This window comes from Falco biarmicus, chromosome 7 (genome assembly GCF_023638135.1).
Source record: "Falco biarmicus isolate bFalBia1 chromosome 7, bFalBia1.pri, whole genome shotgun sequence".
NCBI lineage: Eukaryota > Metazoa > Chordata > Aves > Falconiformes > Falconidae > Falco > Falco biarmicus.
Window position 1 is genome coordinate 22,466,884 of NC_079294.1, and position 27,091 is coordinate 22,493,974.

General features: G+C 38.5%; 1 protein-coding gene across 14 annotated transcripts in view; it reads left to right on the forward strand.

The window, feature by feature from the left end:
* SIPA1L1 (signal induced proliferation associated 1 like 1) overlaps nt 1–27,091 on the forward strand; it is a 220,868-nt gene that overhangs the window by 162,717 nt on the left and 31,060 nt on the right. For all 14 annotated transcript variants that reach the window (XM_056345567.1, XM_056345566.1, XM_056345580.1 and 11 more), the window contains 5 exons: nt 4,557–4,660; nt 5,872–6,029; nt 9,643–10,219; nt 11,294–11,568; nt 17,493–17,771. In XM_056345567.1, the coding sequence (XP_056201542.1) occupies nt 4,557–4,660; nt 5,872–6,029; nt 9,643–10,219; nt 11,294–11,568; nt 17,493–17,771 (1,393 nt within the window). The remainder of the gene's footprint in view (nt 1–4,556; nt 4,661–5,871; nt 6,030–9,642; nt 10,220–11,293; nt 11,569–17,492; nt 17,772–27,091) is intronic.

The window sequence follows — 27,091 nt, forward strand, 5'->3', positions numbered from 1 at the left end:
TCCCTTTTCCAGGTCTGTGCTGTTCTGTTGCTAGAAATCGCTGTCATGAAATAGTTCCTGTGGTCTCATTATTCAGGAAGTTTTCCTGCATAAAAATTCTGTTTAATGTCAGCACAGCTGATTGCAAAGAGAACAAATGTCTGTTCATTAACTTGCAAGAAAGGTCAGAGCTATGTAGGCTACTTTGCTAGCTCCTATACCTTTGAACAATATTTTGCAGCCTATGAAAAGCAGATGCATGATGTATGACACTATGAAAGATTTTCTCAGCATGGAGGGAAGCTGATTTGTATATGTACTCTGGAAATTTTCACAAGATGTTTTTAATTTATGCAGATTTTTAAAAGTAAAGTTGTTCTAGCAAAAGGCAGTTTCAGAACAGTTGTTCTTGGAAATTTTTAGAATTAGGGGCCTAATTGGTAAGTATACCTAACAGAGCCAATTTTTAAAAGGAGGAATCTCATGCATCCTATTAACTGAAAGCCTTTTTAAGAATATTGGATCCTTCAAGGGCTTCAGCTTTGGATCTCTGCCAGTGCCACTGTGGAAAAGAGCTGCTACTTTTAAAGTTTTGATTGTATATTTCTAGAGTTACCGGAGGGGAAGCAGTCTATTTCTTGGCAGCCTGCAGACTTGAATAGGAAATAGAGCTTGAAAATGTCATCTATCCCACAGTTGCTAGGAAGTTCATGGGCATCACTTTAAAGTAATAAACATCACAGTGATCTTGCAAATTATAAGTTCAGTCATTTTACTTTATTTTCTAGTTGTAATGCATGCTGTATCCCCCCCCCCCCTTAATCTTTTTTCTCAATATTTTAAATTGGTAAATGGGATCAGCTGGATAACACTAGGCTTGGTAGCCTTGCACTGTGTGTCCAGCAAAGTGGTAGTGTGGTTGGTGCAGGAAATTAGGGAGATTGATTAATGTGAGTTGTAGGAGTTTATGAATTGTCTATTTGATGAGATTATAAACTTAATTTATAATGGTAGGCTTCTGTATTAGACGTTTATATTGCATGATTTTTGGTTAAGACACGAGAAGAATATGAAAACAGCACAGAAGAGACTAAATAGATTAAAAATCTAGGGAATTAATGCAGTTCAAATTGACATTTAATTTAGGGGTTGTCAGTAAAACCCAGTGCTTCTAATGAAATAATACAGATGGATTAACTTAACTTTCACAATTTAACATCTTTTTAACTACATGGAAGTAAGAATAGACTTACTCTGTTGGGTCTGAGACATTCACTTGAAGACCAATAGCCAAAGGAGGTCAGAGGTTCCTCAATTTATTAACCAGAAATGGGGCCTGGGAGGAAGTCCTGCTTTTCTCTGTTACTCGTATACTTCTGTATATTACAAAATAAAAGGATTCTGTCCTTCAAAACAGTCTCTGAAAATGACTCTGATGTTACAGAAGTTGAACATGGATGCTTTGTGTAATCCTTGTGTACAACAGAAAGGAGAGCAGGTTTGACAGGTGTGGAATTTGGGCCAATAACTAGGAGAAACTAGAAATAAGGCAGGGCTTTTTAACAGCAAAGGTAGATGGGAACAACATTAAGCTCTGAAACTTTTTGTTTCTTTTAATTGTGAATGCTGCTGCTGTTTGTAGCAATAGCTGTTTCTTCTTCTGCCTCATCGATATAATTTACTTTTTGTTTTCCTACAATTCCTTGCAACATGCTTTCCTTTGAAATGCTGAGATTTTCTAGTTGTACTGGTTTTATACAGTTTCCTATTGCAGAGGTTTTAAAAGCTCTGTAGAAGCAGGCTGACAGGTTCTGTCACTTCAGTGGGGTGAATTTATCAGCAGTGTGCTGTTGGTGTCAATCACAGTTTTGAGCTCTGTTAGTGTGGGAAAAAAAACTTAAATGGGAGTCTGTTAAGGCAGTCCTTGTGAAGACAGCTGAGAAGCATTGGAAGGACAGAAGAATAAGGTGGATTTTTAAATGTGAATAATGATGGAAGCAAAAGATGATCAGATAAGTCCTCAGCTAAGTAACCAAATCCAGTAACGGGACAAGACTGAGAAGGCAGCATCAATAGGTATGCTGTAAACTGATGGCAGGAGGGGATATCTTCCATCTAAAAAGGTGCTAATGAATTTGTACATCCCTCAAACCTCTGTTAAATACAAGGAAATCAAAGTAGGTTGTGCCTTACCATTCTGACCTTGAAATGATGGATGCTGTTCCAGTGCACGGTCTTGGATTTTACTGCAATTGCAGTGATTTGATTTAAAGTAAACACCTGTAATTATTGTGTTGTACTTCAAAAAAAAGCTTTCTGGACTTTTAAGAAAGAAGAAATCTGAATGGTGAGGAAGATACACAGTCTGTAGTGGATATGGATTTACATTTGTAGCTGGATTTGAGTAACAGGGATTTAAGCTGTGAAGTACTTGGAAATAATGGGAATCGTTAAATGTGTCATTTGGATTGTAGCCTTGTTACTTAGTTTGCAGAACTAGTGCTTTTCTGAGAAAGAACCCTTTTCTGCCTGAAATGAAGTCCATCCAGGAAAGTTGAAAGTTTGGTTTAAATGCATAGGTGGTGTTCTAGTGTTCTAGTATATCATTTGTCAGAATTCCTTTATTCTTTTCCTCTTCCCCCCAACCATTTTTGGGCCTTTTCCCCTTCTGTAGGGCCTTCTTTCCCCTGCCTGTTGTCTTCCCAATCGCCTTTGGTTTTACACCTGGTCCCCCTTTATAGTTCTGTGTACCATTTTTGTATGTTCTATTTATAGAAATTCATGTACAAATTAGCATATTTAGTTAGACAAAAAAAAAGCCAGCAAGGAGTTATGTTGATGTTCAGGTGACTTTCAGGTGCATCTGCCTCCTTCAGCATGCATTGTAATGATCAGGATACAGGGTGCTGTAAACTGAGTGCAAGATGAAATGATTCCCTTTCAGCTGTTGTGCTGTTCTAATTAGCATTAAAAAGGAAATATTGAGCAGTTAGCTAGTGTTTTTGTAATGGCAATGTTGAGTCTTGGAAAAGAGAGCCCAATCTCCTTGAAACATTAAGAGATGTTTTTTATCAGATTCTAGGAATCTTATTTTTTTTTCCTTATTATTCCCTTTTTGTTCTGTAGAGATGATTTGGAAATGCAATATCTCTGTGCAGCTATAATGTAGAAAAAAATCCATTTCATTTTATGGATGATGATGTGGTTTTTCATTTACAGCGAAGTTACCTTTATTTTGTTATTCTGACAGAAAACAAACTTGTCAAAGCTTATACCTAAAACCTGGGTGAATAAACTGTATATTTATGTTATTGTAAATGCTTCACAAATCTCAGCGCTATTATCTCCTTAGTAACATGATCTCTCTCCTAACAAAAAATGCCAAGGTCTAGTATTTAACAGCTTTTTAAAATACATTGCTATAAATAGCTGGGATTATATAATGTAATAGCATGTTTATATAACTTCAAAAAAGCAGGATGCTTTTTTCTGTATAAAAACCTAGCTATTTTTAAAATCCTATTTGAAAACGGGCTTTTTGCACTGTGGACAGCAGTTATGTTTAATAGAATATATTCACTATTTCAGCTTTAAATATGTTACTACTTAAATTAATGGAATATTTTTCAAAGTTGTTTTTTTTTTTTGAGAGAGAGAAAGAAAAAGTAAAAACTGAAGTTCCCAATTTGTCTGTAATCAAGTGTTGTCTTCAACCAACACTTTGTAAACTTTAATAATATCCCCTCTTCTTTTTTTCTTTCTAAACTTCATAATCCTAGTTTTTATCACTTTCTCTCCACATGGAAGTCTCTCCATCCACGTATAATTATTTTTGTGGCCTGTTTCTGGATCCCTTCTCTTTCTTCTATAACTTTTAAAATAGGGTGGCCAGAACCCAAAACAGGTGAGAGTACCTTTGATTAATATGCCAGCATCTTAATCTCGTTGTTGTGGGCTTTTCTGTCATCAGCTGTAAGCATGCTACCATCCCATTTGAGTTTTTGACTGCTCCTATCCATAAAGCACCTGTTTTAGTGAAGGTTTTATCTGACTTCATTACAGTTAATTTAGAGCCCTGGTATTATGTTTAGAAGAACCCATGCTCTTTTTTCATATACTGTGGGTTATATGTCCATTGATATTTAGTTATGCATGAGATCATGGTATTCATTTGCAGTGTCTTGTCTACCTTTTTTTCTGAAGTCCTTTTCACATTCTTTCTAGTCCATTTTCATTCCGATTAGCCTGAGATACTGGGTGGTGTCTGAAAATTATTTCAGACTTTTATCACTTTTCATGCTTAAATAGGTGTTTTTCAGGGTTTTCTGGTATAAGTTCCCTATTGCTAACAAGTCCTTCACTGGGGAAAGTACAGTATGTGCCATCTGTATGTGAATTTGCTTTGGCAGGTGAATAAACTCTGGGTAAGTTTTTACTTGCTGACATTTCATCTAGGATCAAGGATGAATAGGAATTCTTGTCTTGCCTGATTATTTTCTTTGATAATACTGAAACTTAATTTTTAAATTTTTTTTAAAAACAATGCTTTTATTTTTTCTTTTTTCCTTTAACTGAAGCTGATTCAACGGGTACTCACTCCCTATACACAACATATAAGGACTATGAAATCATGTTCCACGTTTCTACTATGTTGCCATATACTCCAAACAACAAGCAACAGGTAAGATGGACCATGCTTATTTTGAATTAATTTTTCCTCCATCTCAAAAGTAGCTGAACTATTGAGTATTTATGACATCTTTCATTTGTTACTAGCAAAATAAACACTTAAAGAATCAAAAGTATCAGAAGTAAAACAGGCCATTGTGTCAGGAATATGAGCAAAGCAGATCATTGCAGGTACATCATAGATAGATTTTTCTCCAGAAGACTGTTTTCTGTTCAATTATGCATTACTCTTTGCAAGTTTGATGCAAATATTATGCAATAATGTCAGTAGCACATCTATGTTACATAAATAAGAGTTCATATATTATGTCAAAAGGACCATAGTGTACTTGACATGATTTTTCAACCTTCTGCAGCAAAGTCCGTTGCACTTCACAATTTGCTGAATGCAGTCCTTAAAGTGCACCCAGTGGGAGGTGACGAATGGGTGGTCCAGCATACTACATGAGAAGACAGGAGACAAAATCCTTTTTATTTTTTGTTATGTTGAAGCACTGTGTAGGCTGACCTGCTTTGTTACCCTGAAGTACCAGGTCTTTTTAAATATTGGGCCATCTTGTGTATGTTGTGTATACGTTTTACTCTTTACTCAAGAAACAATGTTCTTTTGCGTTTCTGCAAATAAAATTGAAATTTTCTTTAACAATAAAACTCTACACAGTATTCTTTTCAATTTGCTTTTGTACACTAAATGTTATGCTACTTTGTAGTTTACCTTTCTCTTTTACTGTAGTCTTGGATTTACTGAAGGAAACCTATCAGAAAATTATTGTAGCATGTCTTAAGGACGCTGACAACTATTTTCAACTTGAAATAGAACCTACTTCTGGCTTGTAAAAATATATAAAGTAGGGAATGTTTTCCAGCTTCCATGAGTCACTGATTACTCTGATACTAGCAGGTTTTGTTGCTGTTTTTCCCCTTATTTTAGCTTAAAATATTCCCTAACAAGATCTTCCTGTATGTTACATATAGAAATGAAATTGTTATGAAAATGCCTATGCCTAAAACTTGTTAATGAACAATATTCTGGTACTGGTTATATAAATCTTCAACTGTTTCAGTTTTCAGCCTGAAGTACCGTTTGGAATTAAAAAAAAAACCGAACAATAGTAATGTTATAAAAATGAGAAATAATTTAAAACTGGGAAAAGACTGTGTTTTAACCTGTGTATCTTTTTTGTTGTTGTTGTTTTGTTAAAGCTTCTGAGAAAACGACATATCGGAAATGATATTGTGACAATAGTTTTCCAGGAGCCTGGAGCACAGCCATTCAGCCCAAAGAACATTCGATCACACTTCCAGCATGTCTTTGTTATTGTAAGAGTGCACAGTCCCTGTACTGACAGCGTTTGTTACAGGTAGCTATTGCTAGTTTCACTGAAAACGTGGACTTTGAGTGCAAAGGGAGGTGTCATTCCTCTTTTCAATCCTCAGTAGGGAAATGCAATGAAAGAAGGGTAGGGGTTGTGGAGATTTTGGGTCATGTGAATGTAAAACACTTCTTGAAAAGTAAATAGACACACATGAGTGTGTAAAGGAAACGCCCAGTGAGGAAATTAATGGTGTCTGTATGTGTGTGTACATACACATGCATGTATACACACACACATATATCTCTCTCTCTCTCTCAAGCATTTGGGAATGATTTTAAAATTCAATTCTAATTTGCATTTTATTCTCCTCATTACAAATATGCTAGAAGAGCATTTCTGTATTGATTCTTATGAATTCACTTTTCAGATAATTTGGGCATCTGAGCGAGCTTATGTTCCATTTTTGAAATTAAAACACTGAAAAAGTATGACTAAACTTTCAGAAGAAAGCTATAAGCTCTCTGGAATATTTTGTCTGAAATATCTCCACTTCTTATCTTATTTCAGTCCAACAAAGAAATTCCAGAACATTATACAGAAAAAAAAAAAATCTTAGTGTGACCTTAAAGTCAATATGCTTAAAATAGAAAACATTAATTAATCATAACCATATAATAAAAAATTGCAAGATGAGATTCCTGTTCTGCATAATTTTTTTAACCAAGTTGACAACACATAGAAATAGTGGTTTTGAGTTACACTTCTTTTTATGATCAATGAAACTCTTTACCTTTGTTATATTCTGAACTCCTCAAGTATTTTTATTTTTGTGTTGAGTGATCTCAGCAAACTTTTCTAGAGCTCCTTTATTTAAAAAATAAAGTGTCAGAGTAATGGATTTAGAGTAGTTACCTTGATATGAGGTAGCCTATAGAATTAACTTGTCTTCACTGAAATACAAATGTTCACCTATGTGAAGAAATGTGGTTTATTCAGTCATGTGCTTTTTAGAGGAAGAGCTAAGATTGCAGTGTCTGAAATGGTGTATTCATGTTTAAGTAAGTATAGTAAGGTTTTTCCCTTCCCGTAAGTTTTTGGTAACTCTCACACAGCACTTCTGAAAGAGATGCTGAACTTTGTACATGTATTAAACTCTCCTAGAGCAGACATGTTTATGTTGATACTTGTTTTTAAGGCAGCTTATTGACAAATTTCACTGCTACATAAGTTATGTGAGCATAGATTGTTCTTAAACTTTTGGACATACGTTTCAGCTTTTACACTGTACAGAAACTAATTTTGAAGTAAAGTAGGAAATATATCCACAAGAGCTACAGATGCATTTTTCCATTTGATTTGGGTGTTGCAAACAGAGAAAGATCTGCTTTTAGTTATTATTTTAAATAACATAACTGTATATTTTCAATTTATTCCTTTTAAAAGGCATGGGAAAGATTTATACTTGTTATGCGGTAATAAATTTAAGTATCTTGGGCTTTTATTTCTGATCTTTAGACTTCTGAATCGCTTTCATTTTTCAGGTGTTAACTACAAGGGCTGGGACCTTAACTGGTTACTTATTAGTGAATAAAATTTTAGAATTTCAGCTTTGGTGATGCCACAGGTTTAAATTTTAAGGGTAGGAGGAGGAGGTAGGAAAAAAATGAAGTGTCAGTGTTCATTTTTCATACAGAAGACTGCCAGAGTATTGTATGTTCTGTGTATTGCCTTAAAGATTAAAATACTTTTTTTTTTGTCCAGTGCAAACACTTGATTTAAATCTATAGAATTCCATTGTGAAAAGTTTTTCTAGGAAACTTTTCAAAGTACATTTGACCTCTTTTTCACTGAATTTTTTGGAACGGTTTCATAAATTCATAATTCTAGACAAAACAGGAAGCCATATAACATAAATATGTACTGGAATTTATATTAAAAATTACATAAAAGGAATGAAATCAAGCACTGTCTTGGCCAGTGATTCTCCCTGCCAACTAAGATAAACAATATTTCAGAAGTCTGGCTTTTCTGTTGGCATCATTCACTTTTTAAAACTTATCTAGCATATGTTAAATATTAAATTCTTTATCCCTGTGATTCATGATATTGAAAACCTAATCAAACAAAATGTCACTGGTAGTTTTTCATTACGTTCAGTAATTGTGTTTAGTGCTTAGGCTTCTCTTAGTAACAGACCCTTTCAAGGGTCACTGAAGATGATCAAGAGTCAGATGGTTGTATCATGAGCACCCCCTGTTGCATGCTTTTAGATATATAGGCATACATTTGAAGAAAATATGACTGTCAATGACATCTTTCAATATCAGTTGTCAGAAAATATAATTAAAAAATCCCAAACCAACAAAAAACCAAAAACACTCCACCACCCAAAATCAGAAGAAGTGGTTAAAGGTTATATGACTTTAATTTTTCTTTTGGTGTTTCTGTCACAAACATACACACCTCTGCCCCCCCAAAAAAGCTTTGCTAGTATTGCGGCAATCTCAGTTATTGGTTTGTTTAGTGGAATTTCTCTGATTTAAGAATTCAAATAAGTTAGAACAAAGTGTGAAAATAATACCAGCCAGTCTTCCAAATGAAACACCACATGCATTTGTAGTGTGTTCAAGTTCCATCCAATTTTTCTTTATAAAACTCAGTTACCATTATTTTTGACCAAAATTATGTAAAGCTTTTTCAGATCTAGTTATAGATATGTGTTAAATCATATTTGAACTGTTGGAGCTTTTGTTGTCACAAAACTGTTGAAGTACAATTGTTAGTCTCTTCTTGGCAGACAGACTGGCAAGTGGATAATACTAGATGGGAATGGCAAATCTTCAGTGTTGCTAAACAACTCTCATCTGTATCAAAAGAGAGAATTGACCAGAGAATAGCTAAGCTTGTCAGCATTGCCTAAGGCAATCTCATTATCAGTCCATCACTCTGTATGGAAAAACTAAAAGGAAGAGCTGAAAAAAAATAGGCATCTATTTCTAATGCATGCCTCCAAACTTCTAAGAATTTTCTTATTTCTAGCATTTTTAGAGTCAGCAGACTCTAGCATGCAATATCAGCTAGTGCAGTTTTTGATCGAGAAATTTAAAACATAATCAGTAGTGTGATGTATATATGCATTCAGTCACCGGAAGGTGATTCTCTCAGTGAAGCTGGCCTTGTGAGATGACTTCGTTTTCATCTTTTTAATGTGTCCGTTGTATTTCTAGTATTGGTGATACACATCGCATTGCTTTCAGATGAACCTTTCAGCTTTAGGTAGCTAAATAATAAGCTAGCCTTTGTAATGGCATGTGTAAGAAATCTTCTGTTTATGGTAAACCCAAACAAAACTCAGAGTTACCATAACATACAAACTCGAACGATGGTTTGTCACTTGAAGCTCTCTTTAAGCTGTGGTACCAGGGATCACTCAAAAATGCCTAGATGCAAAAGTAACTGCCCTTCTGTTTATACAGTAAGGGGGACGTAACCTCCATGCCGGCAACATTAAAATGTAAATATAGGCATAGTGGTGAGAAAAGGAGAGAAAAATTGAGGGCCTAAGGAAAAAAGGAAATCTATTTTATGTATTCAGAAACCGCTGCATTTGCATACAGCAAAACACTCTGCTTCTTCCTTATTCTTTTATTTCTTTTAGTGTTGCTGTGACAAGATCAAGAGATGTACCATCCTTTGGACCACCTATTCCAAAAGGTGTCACGTTTCCTAAATCAAATGTGTTCAGGGACTTCTTACTAGCCAAAGTCATTAATGCAGAGAATGCTGCTCATAAATCAGAAAAGTTTCGTGCGATGGCCACCAGGACCCGTCAAGAGTACTTGAAAGACTTGGCAGAGAAGAATGTCACCAACACACCTATTGACCCTTCTGGCAAGTTCCCCTTCATCTCACTTGCTTCAAAAAAGAAAGAAAAGTCCAAGCCTTATCCAGGAGCAGAGATCTATAGTTCTGGTGCTATTGTATGGAGTGTCCATGCAAAAGACTACAGCAAGGGTATGGAAATAGACTGTCTCCTAGGCATCTCTAATGAGTTTGTAGTCCTCATTGAACAGGACACGAAAAGCGTGGTATTCAATTGCTCCTGTCGCGATGTGATAGGGTGGACTTCAACAGACACAAATATAAAAGTATTCTACGAGAGGGGTGAATGTGTTTCTTTGGAGAGCTTCATCAGCAACGTTGATGACATCAAAGAGATCGTCAAAAGACTGGAGGTTAGAATGTGTTCTCTTGTTCAGTTCCCCTTTGCTTTCTGCTCTTGCCCTGCTGCCAAATAAGACTTCAGTTTAAGTAATGCTTGGGATCCCTAAAACTGTTCTGTTTGTCATGAAATTTATAAGGACTTTCCTGCTTTTGTTTCTCAAAATCCAATATTGCTTTTATTTTTATCAGATATCAGCCAACCTCAGCTGGTTGTGTGTGTGTCAATGAAGTCTCAATGTATTAAAAAAAAAAGAGCAGGCCCTTCAGATGCGTAAATTGCTCCCACACAGTAAATACAGAAATGTCACCTTTTTTCTTTTCCTTGTTTTCCTTCCCTTTCTCTGTTTTATAGGCTTGTTGTATCTTGTTTCAAATGAAGCTGCAATATCTTTCACACTGACTTATTATGTTGCCAGCAGGGTGCAGTCCCAGTCCCTGTTGCAACCTTCAGATATTCTCTGAATGTATGTGATAAACTAAAAATGCAGTGAATCATGGTGTCTGTCGATAAAGCATCTGTCCATGCTCATTTCTTACCCAATTAAGTTGTGAAACAATGTGTTATGTTTCACTCGTTCCTGTAATTTCACAACTGTAGTTTTGTAATGACCAGGAAAAAGGGAAAACCAGGCTCTGTTAAATTATTCTTAACGTTATTCATGCTCATGGTACATAGATGATTTGACAGTTGCTGCATGCCACCACATTCTGACTGAAAGTAATCCTGCAGTCTACTGAAACAGCTAAAATTGTAGAATGGTTGGTTGGTTACTGAAGTGTAAAAGAGAAAGTGGAGGTGCTTGTGTAACTCCCATGTGTTTTTCTGTTGTTTGTTGCCATGTATCTTCTAAAATTCCTGTTTCAGTAAAAATTTCAAGGCAGAACCACTCTCTACTGAAAATACTAGTTTGAATGACAGACACATTTCAGCTGATTACTTATTCAGGACTGTGTTATGTATTCCTTGATCGTGTCCCACCATTGTCTTGGGAGTTGGTTGATTATACAAAAACAGACACCTTAAAACTTTATTAGCACTGAAGGTTTCTGTGTGCATTAATTTCTATCTTCATTTCAATTTGCAGCTTGTGACTAAGGGCTGTGAAACAGTGGAGATGACTCTGCGTAGGAATGGTCTAGGTCAGCTTGGTTTCCACGTAAACTATGAAGGCATTGTGGCAGATGTTGAGCCCTATGGCTATGCATGGCAGGCAGGACTGCGACAAGGCAGCCGGCTGGTAGAAATCTGCAAGGTGGCTGTAGCCACTCTGAGCCATGAGCAAATGATTGATCTTCTGAGAACATCAGTAACAGTGAAGGTCGTCATTGTCCCTCCGTATGAGGACTGCACACCACGCAGGTATTGTGTAATAGCTACATTTGGTCTGAACTATATCTTGATTTGTGGGGTTGCGGGGAAGGAAAGACCACAGACTAAGTGTTAACCTCCGGAAACCATGGTATAATTGTAACGTAGCATCCAGTGTTGTAAGCTGAAAGAGAAGTGCAGGAAAAACGGCCTGTACTCGGACTCCAGGCCCCTCCATTACCATGAATTAATAAAATATGTGAAGAACCTCACATATCCTTTAAATTCCATGGAATTTAACATGGAAACCAAACAACTTTTTGTTGACATTTGTGCATTTATGATGCATCAAAATTAATTGTACATTTCCCTCCCTGCTTTACCATTTGTTGGTAGTTTGCAATGTCCATGGATGTAATTCTTGAAAGCTGCGAATAGACTTAAGTTCTTCCACTTTCACAAATAAGTAAGGCTGTAAATGATGAGAGTTTATCAAAGATATGAATCTGTCCAGAGAAATTGCTGCAAATTGTAGTCCTTCTTTACTCGGCAGTAGATCCTGCTGCATCTTGCTCAGTTCCCAGCCATGTTAAGCCTAAGGCTTGTCAGCTGTATTATTGCTTTCATGGCTTTAAAATGCTGCTTGATCAGAAATAAGCGGTAATATGTGCTTTTTTTTTTTTCTAAACTGGGCATTACATCCCTGCGTTTTTCCTGAACTTGCACTAAAGCTTTTTATAATTTTTATTGCTCCCATCTGAACTCTCTGCAGTTGTCTGTAGCATTTAGCCACATCACTAAATCTGATTCCCATGTTGCTGGCATCCTGTATTAATATCTTGTAAATGCTATACGATTAAAATTGAATGATCTTTAATAGACTAAATTTGCCTGCAGGCTAGCTCAAGGCTTATGCTGATTTGCCAAGAAGCAGCAAGTACAGTTATCAAAGTTCAGTGTATTCCTTGCAGTGAGAGACTGAGTTTTTTGCAGTGCTGTTTTCTAATCAGGCAGTATCTCTGTAGGGGTAGATGCTAAATCTTATGGTTGGGGCTAAACTTCAATGCATATTTATTACGTGAAATTATGTCTCCCAGCAAAGACCTTGTACTTGCATAAAAGGAGAATCCGTGTTTGTTTCTACTGTGAGCCATATTAACTCCTTTTGTAACTGGTAGTAAAACAGGAGCAGAGAGAAAGGGAGTTTTATTTGTCCCTTAGTTGTCAGTGGAAAATTGAATACATGTCAGGGATTAAAATAAGCAGTGGCATAAGGTCCCCTGTAAGGTATTTGGGAAGCTTTTGTACAGTATTTAGCAGCCCAAGCAAATGGAGAGTTCAGCTGCAATCATAGCAAAAGGATTAGAGCAGAAAAATCTGTGTGGAAAGCACAGATCCTGTTATTCTGAACTAAATTAAGGACAGCCAAAAGCAGACTTAACTTTAGTGTATCCAAACCCATAGTGGGAGGAGAAATTACTGCACTTTTTGAAATACTATACTCAGCATCAGTGAGTTTTGTTGTTTTCTAGTGAACAAATGTTCATGGTGTGTTATTGTCTGGTTATAAAATTTCATAAAGCAACTCTTTATCCTGCTTGCTGTGTCCAGAATCATCAAGGTTTAGGAACTGTCCTGAATTTGTAGCTATCCTATATACATTACTAGATAGTTGACTTAAATCGGCACAAAGCAATTTCTCTCTTGGGCAATCAGTTTTCCAAAACTGAAGTCCATCTCTTACGTCTTCTGGAGGTCATTTAGTATTTCTACTACAGTAACTTCTACCGATCATAACTAAATTGAAGATCAGTTCTGTTTGGTATAGAACATTCATATGAGAAGCAATCGCTGTCCTAATAAAAATTGATTGACATGAAGTTGAAGGGAGAGCAGGGCTGCGGTTAGATGAGATGACTTGCCAGCAGGCAATGTGCAAGGTCAGTAGCACATACAAAAATATATCCAAACACCCTGATTGAAAATCTAATGCCCTACACAGAGGCAGGCTTTGTTATGGCTGTATCTCTATTAGAAGATGGTCATTAAAACGTTGCCGCTGAACTCATTTAGTGGAGTGATTACTGACCCTGAAGTTAAGGACAAAGCAGCAAGAGGAAATTGTGTATTCTTGCTTTTTAAAACTGTAGCTATATCTGCAAAAATAGAGGGGAAACCTGAATTACTGAAGTATGTAATCTCTAGGGAAAGAATGGCAGAGACATAAAGTATGAAAACAAAAAAGAAGGGTATCAAGATGTTGGTTAGGTTGTGAGTGGACTTCAAAAACAAATCTCCTGATCATCCCCATCTACCATGCAGTGGTTCACATCACATAGTGGCCGGGAGCACACAAACATTTCTATTTACATGAAGCTGAACTATGTGTGCTTCAAAAGCACACCTTGTGCCTTCTACTAGTTTAATTTGCAGGTCAAGACTAGAGAGTATGCCAAAGTCAAACCACAAAATGTGTGTATTGTGGACAGCAAGACCTCAACACCGACTGTTTCACTTTGTCTGTTCCTATTAGACTGCACAACTTGCTAACGTTGGTATAGCTGGATAACAAGCTGTTTTGTATTGTAGCTGGGAAGAGATACTTAGGGAAGAGCTAAAGTAAAAAATTTTGCACTGATTGCTTATTTTTCCTTCCCATTTCCTTCTTTTCCATCCTGTCCCTGCAGGATAATGATGTGTGTAGGTAAACAAAGTAATCGCAATAAAATAATCACTTAGAAGCATATACATTTGTCAAGAGAAATACCAAAATTATCCTCAGCAAAGCTGAAGGTCACATCTGCTTTCTAAATCTCTCATTTTGAATGTATACAGAAGTTTGTGCTGGATCTTCTGTGGACTGCATTAGCTGATGTCCTGTTTTACTCTAGTTTTTCTGCTGTCCTGCTACTGTACATCCTCAGGAAGCAATGGGCATCTTTTGGGATTGGCCTCTGCAATTTTTAGCCAGTGGTTTGTTTTCATAATATGCAAATTTACCAGCTGAGGTACTCTAAAGCCAAAGATGTTTGAAAATGAAGTGTAATGCATTATTTCATGGGAATCTGGTCTTTTCATGGCTGTTGATGCAGCAGAGAGATTTATTTCAAAAGCAACAAACATTTCAGGTCCTACTTGTCTGGGTGCAGGGAAGTTTCAAAACCCATGGCGCTTTTTTTTTTTTTTAATTAGGAAAGGGAAGATACTCATCTAGCAGATGTTTTAGCTTTTATAACGCAGTAATCAGTTGAAGAGTATCAACTTGCACAACTGAAGTGCTGCAGTGGGTGGCTATAAAATCTTCAGAAGGGATGGGCAAGGAAGGTGAGGTGGTGGGGTAGCTCTGTATGTCAGGGAGTGCTTTGATTGTCTAGAGCTTAATGGTGGTGACAGTAGGGTTGAGTGTTTATGGGTAAGAATCGGGGGAAGAGCCAACAAGGCAGATACCATGGTGGGAGTCTGTTATAGACCACCCAACCACGATGAAGAGGCAGACAAAGCATTCTACAAGCAACTGGGAGAAATCTCAAGTCACTAGCCCTTGTTCTTGTGGGGGACATCAACTTGTCTGCTGGAAACACAATACAGTGGAGAGGAAGCGATCCAGGAGGTTCCTGGAGTGTGTGGAAGATAATGTCCTGACACAGCTGGTCAGTGAGCCAGCCAGGGGAGATGCCCCGCTGCACCTGCTGTTTGTGAGCAGAGAATGACTTGTGGGTGATGTGGTGGTTGGAGGCCATCTTGGGCATAGCAATCATGAAATGATAGATTTCAATTCTTGGAGAAGTAAGGAGGGGGTCAGCAGAACTGTTACCTTGGACTTGCAGAGGGCCGAGTGTGGCCTGTTGAGGACCCTGGCTGACAGAGTCCCCTGGGAGGCAGTCCTGAAGGGCCACGGGTCCAGGAAGGCTGGGCATTCCTCATGAAGGGAGTCTTAAAGGGGCAGGGGCAGGCTGTCCCCATGTGCCGAAAGGTGACCGGCCTGGCTCAACAGAGAGCTTTGGCTGGAACTCGGGAAACAAGGAGAGCTTACCATCTCTGGAGGAAGGGGCAGGCAACTCTGGAGGGCTGTAAGGATGTCACAAGGTGATGCAGAGAGAAAATTAGAAGGGCCAAAGCCCAACTAGAAGTTAATCTGGCTGCTGCTGTAAAAGAGAATAAAAAATGTTTCTATAAGTACATTCTCTGGGTACCCAGCTCCTGAGCTGGAAGGCAGGGACGAGGGGCAGAATGAAGCCCCCACAGTCCAGGAGGAAACGGTTGGGGACCTGCTGCTCCCCTTGGACACAGACAAGTCTATGGGGCCGGACGGGATCCACCCAAGGGTACTGGGAGAGCTGGCAGAGGAGCTCACCAAGCTGCTCTCCATCATTTATCAGCAGTCTGGGCTAACTGGGGAGGTCCCAGCAGCCTGGAGGTCAGCCAGTGTGACACCCATCTACAAGAAGGGCAGGAAGGAGGATCCGGGGAACTACAGGCCTGTCACAGCCTGACCTCAGTGCTGGGGAAGGTTGTGGAGCAGGTCATCCTGAGCGCCATCACACAGCACATGCAGGACAACCAGGGGGTCAGGCCCAGCCAGCGTGGGTTTAGGAAAGGCAGGTCCTGCCTGATGAACCTGATCTCCTTCTGTGACAAGATGACCTGCCCAGTGGATGAGGGAAAGGCTGTGGGTGTTGTCTGCCTGGACCTTAGGAAAGCCTTTGGCACCATCTCCCACAGCTTTCCCTGGAGACACGGGCTGCTCACGGCTTGGACGGGTGCACTCTGCGCTGGGTTAAAAGCTGCTGGACGGCCGGGCCCAGGGAGTGGTGGTGGATGGAGTTACACCCAGCTGGTGCCCGGTCACAAGTGGTGTTCCCCAGGGCTCAGTGCTGGGGCCAGCTCTGTTTAGTATCTTTATCGACGATCTGGACGAGGGGATCGAGTGCACCCTCAGCCAGTTTGCAGGCGACACCGAGCTGGGGGGAGTGTTGAGCTGCTGGAGGGCAGGCAGGCTCTGCAGGGGCATCCGGGCAGGCTGGACCCGTGGGCCGAGGCCAGTTGTACCAGGTTCAACAAGGCTCAGTGCCGGGTCCCGCACGTGGGTCACAGCAGCCCCACACAGCGCTACGGGCTGGGGGCAGAGCGGCTGGAAAGTGCCTGGGGGAAAAGGGCCTGGGGGTGCTGGCTGACGGCCGGCTGAACGTGGGCCAGCAGTGTGCCCAGGTGGCCGAGAACCCAACAGCATCCTGGCTTGTGTCCAAAGCAGTGTGGCCAGCAGGACAAGGGAGTGATCATCCCCTTGTACTGGGCACTGGTGGGGCTGCACCTTGAACACTGTGTTGAGTTTTGGGCCCCTCAGTGCAAGAGGGACATTGAGGTGCTGGAGCGTGTCCAGAGAAGGGCAACGGAGCTGGTGAAGGGTCTGGAGCACAAGTCTTGTGAGGAGCTGCTGAGGGAACTGGGGTTGTTTAGCCTGGAGAAAAGGAGCCTCAGGAGAGACCTTATAGCTCTCTGCAACTACCTGAAAGGAGGCTGTAGTGAGGTGGGGGTCAGTCTCTTCTCCCAAGTAACAGGCGATAGGACAAAAGGCAAAGGCCTCAAGTTGAGACAGGGGAGGTTTAGATTGGGTATTAGGAAACATTTCTTCACTGAAAGGGTGATAAAGCATTGGAACAGGCTGCCCAGGGAAGTGGTTGAGTCAGCATTCCTGGAGAGGGATTTAAAAGGTGTGTAGGTATGGTACTTAGGGACCACAGTGGTAGACTTGACAGTGGTAGGTTAATGGTTGGACTCTGATCTTACAAAGGTCTTTCCCAACCTAAACAATTCTATGATTCTAAAATCTGTTAAATATGTGTCTAAAAACCAAAATCTTACATTTACTGTGTCATAGAATTAATTCAGTTTCTGTCTTCATTTTTCTACTCTTGTGAACAGGATATATTTAATTTAGGTTTTTATAGCAGCATGTTAAATTTCTTCGTTTCCAGGAGTTCTTCAGAAAACTACCGTATGCCAGTGATGGAATACAAAGTGAATGAAGGAATGCCGTATGAATTTAAATTTCCCTTCAGAAATAATAACAAATGGCAGCGAAATGCAAGCAAAGGACAGGGACCTCATGTGGCTCAGGTACCATCCCAAATACAAAGTCCAGTAACATCTAGGATTGGATCTGGGAAAGGAGAAGGGAAAATGCCACCCCCAGAACGAGCAGCCAACATCCCCCGAAGCATCTCTAGTGATGGACGCCCATTGGAGAGCCGGAGGTATGTGTTGTCTTCACAAATGGCTTTTCATCGCTGCTCAGAATCTTGTCTGGAAAAAAGCACAATAGATTTATCTAAGTATCTGAAGACTGCTTTTATTCTTGATATTAATTAGTCAAAAGGCAACATGAATGAGTGAAACATTAGCCAAAAGGGAAATGCCTTTCCTGGCATGATTAAACATAAAATGAAATGTTATAAAACTGTTAGGCTGTTTCCCTTCTGTTGGATGGTGTTTAGTACTATTGTATTGTTATCTAAGTTCCAAATGAGTTGCAATTAAGGTTTTAGATGTGTTCCTCAATTTCTACATTTTGAAGAAGTAAATCAAAGTTTTAGCTCCTTTATAGGTTTGGTTGATCACTGGACTCGCAAGGCAGAGATAGCATCTAACAGGATGTTTAGCAAGAGAATTCTGACCAGCACAGAAAGCAAATTTATCTGGTAGGGGAGTTATCAAACTTTTTAGGCTAGAGAAGAGATTAAGTTTGCATTTCTCCAGGTGAATTGGGATTTCTTGTTGTTTTGTGTTTTTTAAAACAAGAAAACTTTATTATTAAGATAAAGGTATCGGGCACAATCTGTCACAGTATCTTCATTCTTTTATGGAAAAAAATGTATTAGATAGCACTCAAATGAACTGTCATTGTTTTCACTATCTATACAAATCTGTTACTGTCTGCATTTACAAAGATAACTGTTAAGGGAAACAAGCTCATAGCTTATATTTCTTATTTTGGACAGTTCCTTTAAAGCTGTAGACAGATTCTGATCATGCTTTTTACGCTGCTGAAACATACAAAGCGGTGGAGAGAGAGGATGTATATTGTAGAAAAGTGAGAGAGCTGTAATTAATTAAAGCATTTTTCACATCTTGAAGAATTGGGGATGAAAAAAAATACAATGTTCAAAGGTAGTATGGCCAAGACCAAGAAACTACCTATACCTTCTGTATAGGACACATTGTCAAGAAGTTAAAGTAGTTGGGGAGCACTTCATTTTCTTACTTTCTTTTTCATTAGACATGCCCTCCCCATTGTAGCTCTATGTAGGTTCAATAGTTAAAGCTCCCATCAGTGTGAGTTGCAAAAGAAAATTTGCGAAAGTGAAAGCATTAATAATTTCACAGCCTGTGAGAAAGGTTACAGAAACCAGTGAGGCACTGGGCTTAACTCTCTAATGCAGGAGTCCTCAAACTATGGCCCACGGGCCGGATACGGCCCCCAGGGTCTTCAGTCTGGCCCCCGGTATTTACAGACCCCCCCGCTGGAGGTTGGGGGGGGGAAACCAAGCAGCCGCAGATGACCTCCTGCCACTTCATCCACGTGCCGGCCCCCTGCTTAAAAAGTTTGAGGACCCCTGCTCTAATGGTACATTTGGACCAACATAAAAAATTGCATGGCTTCAGGTCATTCTGCATGTTACAGCTGAAGACAGGCAGATGCTGAATTTGAAGGTATAGGTATTGGGGGTTTCTTCTCTCTCCAGTGCTACAGAATCGCACTCTGTAGTTAGGGAAGGCATAGTAATACCTGGGCAAAGTTTAAGGTAGTGGCAGAACATCAGATGCTGTGAGTTTTTTCCAGATGTTTCCATCTCTTCATGGTATTAACCAAAGAGCTTTGTCTAGAGTCATGAGTTGGCTGTTCCATGACGTGCTGAGGACAGTGAGCCTTTGGCTGCACTGAGAGACAGGGTATTAATAACTGTGTTTTTCTTGTGCATAAAAAACTATGTGGGCAGTGTTGCACACCAAAGGCATCCAAAATTTATCCAGTCACTGGGTGCTTTTAGTTAGGGGTTATGGCCTGCCGAATGTTTGCCAAGTGAAAATTACATTTCTGTATACTCAGTGTTTGTTTTAAAAAAGTGGAACTTTGACTTTCTATTTCCTTAATTTTCAAGGCATGTAGTTGGGGGTTTTTTCCTCTGTGTTCTTTTAAGTATTTTTTTTTAATTATTATTCAAGAAGAGTTCTATTGGATCTTTTTATTCTTAGAAGTGTATTATCAAAGTAGCTTTTAAGTTTGGCTGGGAATTTTTCTGGATGCTTGAAAAATGTTTTCTGTCCTACCTTTCTGGTCTGGTAAACATGTTAGTCTTGGTTGGATCAAATTTAAATATAACAGCAGCTGCCTAAGGTTAATGTTTTTCCAGTTCAAGTGGAGAGAAGTACATTTTGTCATTTTAAAGGAATACGGGGGGGGCGCGTGTGGGAAGCAATAGGCACACTCCAAGAGACATTTGTCTTTACTCTGTGTGATAAAAGAAATCTTTGCTTTTGGGGAAACTCAGCTATCTCTATTCTTATTATGTAAACAAAGATGAGATTTTCATAGCTCCCTTTATTGTCTCATTTAATTTTTCACCACTATCTTTCATACTTCCCATAGCATAAAAAACATTTATCAGGAGGTGCTGTGATCTGTGTGTATTTCTGGTGCATGTAGCAGTGATGGTGCTCCACCGTGCTTTGTTGCCTAAGATTTGTTCTTTGCCTAGCTCTCAATTGGTTGGAGAAATGGAGTGCCAAAGTTAACTGGTAATAGGGATACTGGAATCTACACGTGTGGTCCCTGTAGTCCAAAAAGGCCCTCTGATTAACATGATTATAAACATGACCCCATCATATACAAGACGGGGTCTCTCTCTTTGCACTATTTGTGTTCTATAGAGCAATTTTAAGGGGTTTTAGAAAAAAGCACCTGTCATTATGGCTCATTAGCAAAGCAGTACAGATATCCTAGATTTCCTTACTACCATTAGAGCTCCACTTTCAAAAAGAAAGTACTGCCTAAGTGTCAGTGGGGCTGAAAACTTACCTGTGAAGATCCATATGGGTAAGTAATTTCAATACTAAATTATATCTGTAACTGCAATTTTTATCTTTGGTGGGTAGTCTAGATATCACTAGCTGTCACTTGTGTTTCTATGGTGCTGAGCCACATTTCAGACTTGCTAATGTTTGACTGATCTTAATACTTAGTTGTTTTGAGACTGGAGCTGGCATTTATTGCTCTGTGCTCCTGCCCTTTGACTGTGTGTTCTTCATTTATTGAGCCAGGTGCAGTGACAGTGACAGCAGATCTCATCTGCTGCTAAGTAACAATGATCTATAGTTTGTGATCTCTTTTAAGGGGCATAGCAGCTGAGAAACCCGTAGTAAATTGACCCATGTGGCTCTTTGAACTCTGAATCTGAGTTGATTTTTGGACTAGTGCTGGTAGCAGGCATCCAGGACCACAGAAGGTCAGTACTGTCGTTAACCCTAGTGCCAGCAGCTGGGATTTCAAAGAATGAAATAGAGGCATTATAGTATTTCTGACTTATCACACCTGACGTGGTATTCATTTTAATAACAGCAATAAATCCATGACTTAGATTAAGTATTTAGAAAAAAAACCCGAAGACTTGAGGGATGTAATTTAAACAAAACCAGCTTAAAAGACCAGTGGTTCCCTCTGAGTATGATGTGCTGTCAGTGTACAGGGAGTATGGGTGTAACTCTTTTTGAATTATCTACTAGTGATATTTGACTGATGATCACTTTGTATAGCTAGAGTCTCCAAATATGCATACTGATTTGAAATAAATTTATTTTTTACTCATGTTGATATTTTCAATTTAGTCCATTTAACCATGTTAAAAATAAATGAAAGCTGCATTACGAGTCCTGAAAACAGGAGGATTTCACTTCATATACATAAAAACATCAAACATTTTTCCTCCCTATGGAGGCTGCTGTTGTAGTCTGTTGTGGGAGAGTAGCTTGCTTGACAGTCCCTGATTCTGAGAAGGCAGACAAACACCCAGCCCTGTGCCTGGCAGAGTACTTTTGCCTTTATTGGATTGTCTTCATGTGTCCAACTCACTAGCTTATTCTTCCTATTCCTCATAGCATGCTGGGTCCTTAAATGTCTTCATGATTGATGTGCGTATTTGTAGGCAGGAAAAATAATGCAAAACTTTATATACCTTCAAATAAATCTCTAATCTTACTGAAACAGTAAAACTGAAAAATCTAATAATATAAATGCAATACATTCCAAGTTATGTTGTCTTTCACAACATTAATTAGTCCACTTGGGACACTATATAGCCTATAACCCAGGAATAAATATCAGTAGTAAATTAAGAAAAACAACAATAAATCACATATGTGAAGTATGCCAGAGCTAATGTTATTGGAGAAGATGTAATTTTAGAGCTTCGTTGTTTTTTTAATTTTTTTTCCCCTTCCCGGTTTTCAGGTTTTATTTTGTACGTTTGGTTTCCAGACTTTACTCAGAAAAAAATGTGCAGGGAAAGGAGATGAGGTAGTGTTAGGTGATAATCTCCTTTTAATTAAACGGGAACCATCTTAACTAAAACTTGATTCAACAAACATTTGATAAGTGTGAAAACCAGGCAGCAAAGCGTGCTGCTGGACTGAACACTTCAGTGTGTAGTTCAGTACTGTTCTGGATGAAAGCTCAAGGCTCTTAACTAGAAAATTTCTGAGCCCAAATTTGAAACTGAATTATGACATGACTGCAGTCAAGTACTTGCTGTAAAATTCCACAGTATGGAAGCAGTAGAACAATATTCATTAAGACTGGTTTTATTGAGGACTTAGGAGCACAATCTTGCCCTAAAACTGCATACTTCCATGAATGATGCCTATGTGTAGTCAGTGACAGTAACTGCGCCAGTAGTATATAGGTTAATTCCTGCAGATAGATTCCAGCTAAAACTGTTCCCATATTATTTAAAAATCCTCATCTGCTGCCGCTTAGCTTGGATCAGCGATGTTTTTCCCAATATAAACAAGCAGGTGTCTGTACTCATCTTGCCATCTCCCAAGTGAGCATTGTAGCACATACATTGCTTACCTCACAGGGTTTGAGGATTTGTTATTTTAAAGTTTTCATAACATTCTTCAAATTAAAACGTACTATCGTGAGATTATATATTACGCTTTTCCTACTGGCACCAGGATGGCAGAGCTGGATGTAGCTAGCAGTGGTAGATCAAAGATGTCTTGGCTGTAGGGCCAAACTCACTCTTGTGTTCCAGTAACATCTGAGAAGAGCCATGATGATGTGTCGTGTCAAGAGCTGCTTTCTTGTTTGACAGTGGCCATCAGCAGGGACCAGGGAAAACCATAAATGGTTATAAGTATAAAGGAAAACTTCTTACCAGGTCTGACAGCCTCCTGGCTCTCTGCTGTTTAAGACCGCCTGGAGCTGGATGTACCTGTAGCACTGTATTTAACAGCTGTAGATGGTATCTCTTCACCCAAGTGCCTGCTGATTGGTCTCTTGATAGTTCCAAGCCTCCTGTTTGTTCTTGTGTCATGAGGGATAATGAATAATCACTGTTTGCTTGATCCAATGTATTTGACGTTTGGATGGATTGAAGCAATTGAATGACAAAATTATCATCTGTGGAGCCATGTAGCCTGTACAGTGTTTCTTCATACAGAAGCTACTCTGTACCTCAGGTTTTCCTGTTGCCTGCCTCTGTATCTTTTCTTGTTATAATATATTCTTTCTGAAATGCAGTGATCAACTTGAAGAAAAATATTCAAGAAGGTATACAGTGTGGTGTGAGAAGGTACAATATGACAGTATAACTGCATTTTTTGTTTCATTTGCTATCCCATTCCCCAGAATTGCTCGTGTTTTCTCTTTTTTGAATCGTTTAGTTTCCTTTTAACATGAGAGCGTTGAGTCATTGTTTTCAGATGTCCCATCTTGTGGTATTATTAGGATTGCAAAAATCAAACATTTGGAAGGTAAGCTTGCCAGAACTAAGATTTGCTGTGCAATTTTATTCAGAACTCTTGTGTAACCATATTTTCTGATACTTGCTGTGATTAAATTACAATAATTTCTTTTAACAGAGGACATCTGCCTCATTCAGTTCACACAGTGTATGCAGCTCATTAAAGAAGAGCTATTTAATATTTTATTTTCCTCTTCATTACTCCATCCCTTATTTACTGGATAGCATTCAAATCCTGCTGTAAAGATGCAATTGCTAATTCCCTTTTTAAGATTTACAGTGGCGCCCATTACTATAGTTTCTGAATACTTCATGGGTATTAATTAAACTTAATTTTCTAAACTCTTGTGTGAGAAGAGATGTCTTTGGTCCTCTTCAGATTACCAACAAAGGTAGAGAGAAATTATCTTCTAATCATTTACTGTGTCTTATTTTGGGCATCCCATATTTGGAAGTGTGCCCAGCATTGTTAATACAATTAATACATTAATACAATTAACTTAGTTTTGAAAAACTCTTGCGTGAGAAGAGATGTCTTTGGCCCTCTTCAGATTGCAAACAAAGATAGAGGGAGAAATTATGTTCTAATAATTTACTGTGTCTTATTTTGGGCATCTCATATTTGGAAGTGTGCCCAGCACTGTTAATATTTTATATATTCAAATTACAGCTTCAGTTGACTTCAGCTGCTTTGTGAAGTTTTCAGCTCAGGAGTAAAACAGGCCCTGAAATCAAATGAGGCCTTTGAGAAACTTGCAATTAGTGACAATGAATGAAAAATTTTCTTTAACAAATATGCCAGTGGTCATACTGGAATGCTGCAGCAAGTGCAAGGTAACAATTCAGTTTTGTAATACAGTCAGCACTGAAATGCCTTAACTGTAAGGCTGTCTTTTCTCTTATGGCAGCCTGTGCCTCTTCCACTTCTGAGCTGTGCAGCTCTTGCAGGAGAAGTTATAGCACTAAATAAAACTGCATGAGACAGAGGTCCTAAGGGAGAAGGCACCTGTGTATGGTCATGCAACTAAGGACTGCCTTAGGCCATAGACACGGAGCATGCTAAGCTGACATTTTTCTTATGATGTGTATATTACATACCTATGCACACTGAAGACGGGAAAATTGCAGCTAATGACATGGAAATTAATCTATGAAGAGCAAGACGGATGCTTTCGATGTCTCTGTTGTCATACTAAACAAAATAACATATGCCTATCCCACTCACTGCATTCACAAAAGATTATTTTCTTCCCATACTTGGCAAGGCTCAACCAGTCCTTTCAGGATGAACTAGATCTGTTAGAACTAAATCATGCATGGAATAATCTCAGTTCAGTTGACTACAGTGTAAATTGTTTCTGTTTAATGCAATGGACGCTTGGCCTGTTTTTAAATTCAATTATGGGACTCATGCACTTAACCATTTTGGAATTTCTTAAAGCTGTCTTTTTTAAATAGATAATAGTTTGTTTTAGTTTGGTTTTTAATTATAAATAAGACAAGCACAGAATATCTTAACTATAGGGGTATACCGGTAACACAATGCTCCTTTTGTCTTGGGAAGTGCCTTTCATCAATAGGTTTCAAAGCAGCTCAAAAAGTCAATTCAAACTAATTTACTCTAAAGTTCTTTTGTCTTATTTATATGTTTCACATAAAATGAAATGTCTTTCACTATTAATGTTTTTTAGTGCTATTGTGAACTGTACCAACAAAATGGATTGCTGCTTTAAATAATAGGATGTCTTACCTGACTGGTTTGCTCATTGCTGTTGTTCAGACCACATTTATAATACAATTTTGTTTGCCCTCGAGGTCTTTCCTCTTTGTAAATGAGTTAGAACTCCATGACACAGTTCTAAAATCTCGACATTCCTTCTGAACAGCGCTGTCGCTTTTTGGTAAGGCATAGGAAGTAAAGAAAAGGCATAGCTGAATCTGAAGTGAAAATGTAAGCATTTTCCAACAGGAAATCATTTTACAGAAATTGTTTGAGGAATAATTGGTTTCCTTGCCATAAATTCTGATTTAGTATTGGGGGAAAAAGGTCATACTTTTAAACTGTGTATTGCTCTGCAAGCATAACAGAGTTTAAATGTGCATGCCTGTATAGATGAGTGAATGCTATTGGAAGTATATATTTTTGTTAGCCGAACTCTTTCTTTATGTGTGTGTGTATATATATATTTTTATTATTATTTTTTGTCTCTAAATGTGCCACTGGAAAAATGAGCTGCTTGGTTCATGACTTCCTGCATTTCCAACTCTTGAACTTGTTCTTTGCAATCAAGTATTTCAGAAGTGTTGCTTGATAAATGTGAGATAAGTTAAATTCAGTTCAGTAGACTAGAAAGGAATTACTGGACTTGGTATGGTATTTGTGATGGTCAGGTGTTAGATCATTCCTTTCTTGTGTAGGAAGAAGAGTTACTGGGTAGTCATACACACTTTGTGATGTCCCAGATGATCAAGGCATTTGGTCCAGTCCTAATGCTCTTTCCATTTTAAGTTCGTTTACTGGTTTTTTTGCAAAGTACTGAGGGGGACAAATGCACATTTGATATAAATACATATACATACACACACTTTGGATATATACACACATACGTAAGTAACGCTAACCAGTGTGATGGTTTTTTTTCAAAGGAGTTTTTGAACCTTAAAAGTTCTTATAGTTTTATGGTGAGAGCTCATTAAAATCTGCCACTATTTTACAGATATAGATTAACTGGCTAGGTTAAGATCTTCTAAATCTCCAGACCCAAGTTGCGTACTGAGGCAACTGAGTGTTTTGCTGAAGTCAATATGCGTTTTTTTAAATGTTGAAAGTTAAATTTCTTTTTACATCATGTAAGTTACAGTGTTTTTCCCAGATAAAATGAGTAAAGATTTGTCTTCACAGCAGGATTTTTGATGTTCATGGATGGTGTAATTCAAACTCCACTTAAATTGTGCAGAAGTTCTGAAAGGCTTTGGTCACCACTGAGTGGAACAAAGAACTAGATAGCAGCAGTGAATTCAGTTGAGGTTTGGGAAACAAAATGCACAAAACAGAAAAATGATCTAAAAAAGCCTTCAACTACAGAACAGGTCATACGAGTTGAGCAGTATAAGCCTGCTGCTTCCAACTATTCTGCCCAGGTGCATGTGTTGAAGTTCTAGCCTGTTTTATTTGCTGTATGGTTATTCTGACAGGAGAAGGCTTCATATGACTCAGGTCTGTGTTCAAATAGAGTTCTGAAAACTGAGAGAGTTTTATATTAGAATGTTTATATTAGAACATTATGGGGGTTTGCGGGGGTTAAGGTATTTATAAATAACATACCATTTTTTAGCCTTTGTGATTTAATGTGGACAAGTTTGGTGATGTAGAGGTAAGCTTCATACTCTTGGAAGGGTTTGCAGAGACAGCTTGCTACAGTTAGTTTAAATTCCAGACAAGAGTTTGTTTTGAGAATTAGAAATATTTTTTTTGTTTGGTATTTGTGTGAGGAACGTCATGCTATTCCTTACAAGCAGCCTGTAAAAACAAATCAGGACTTTAGAAACTGGGA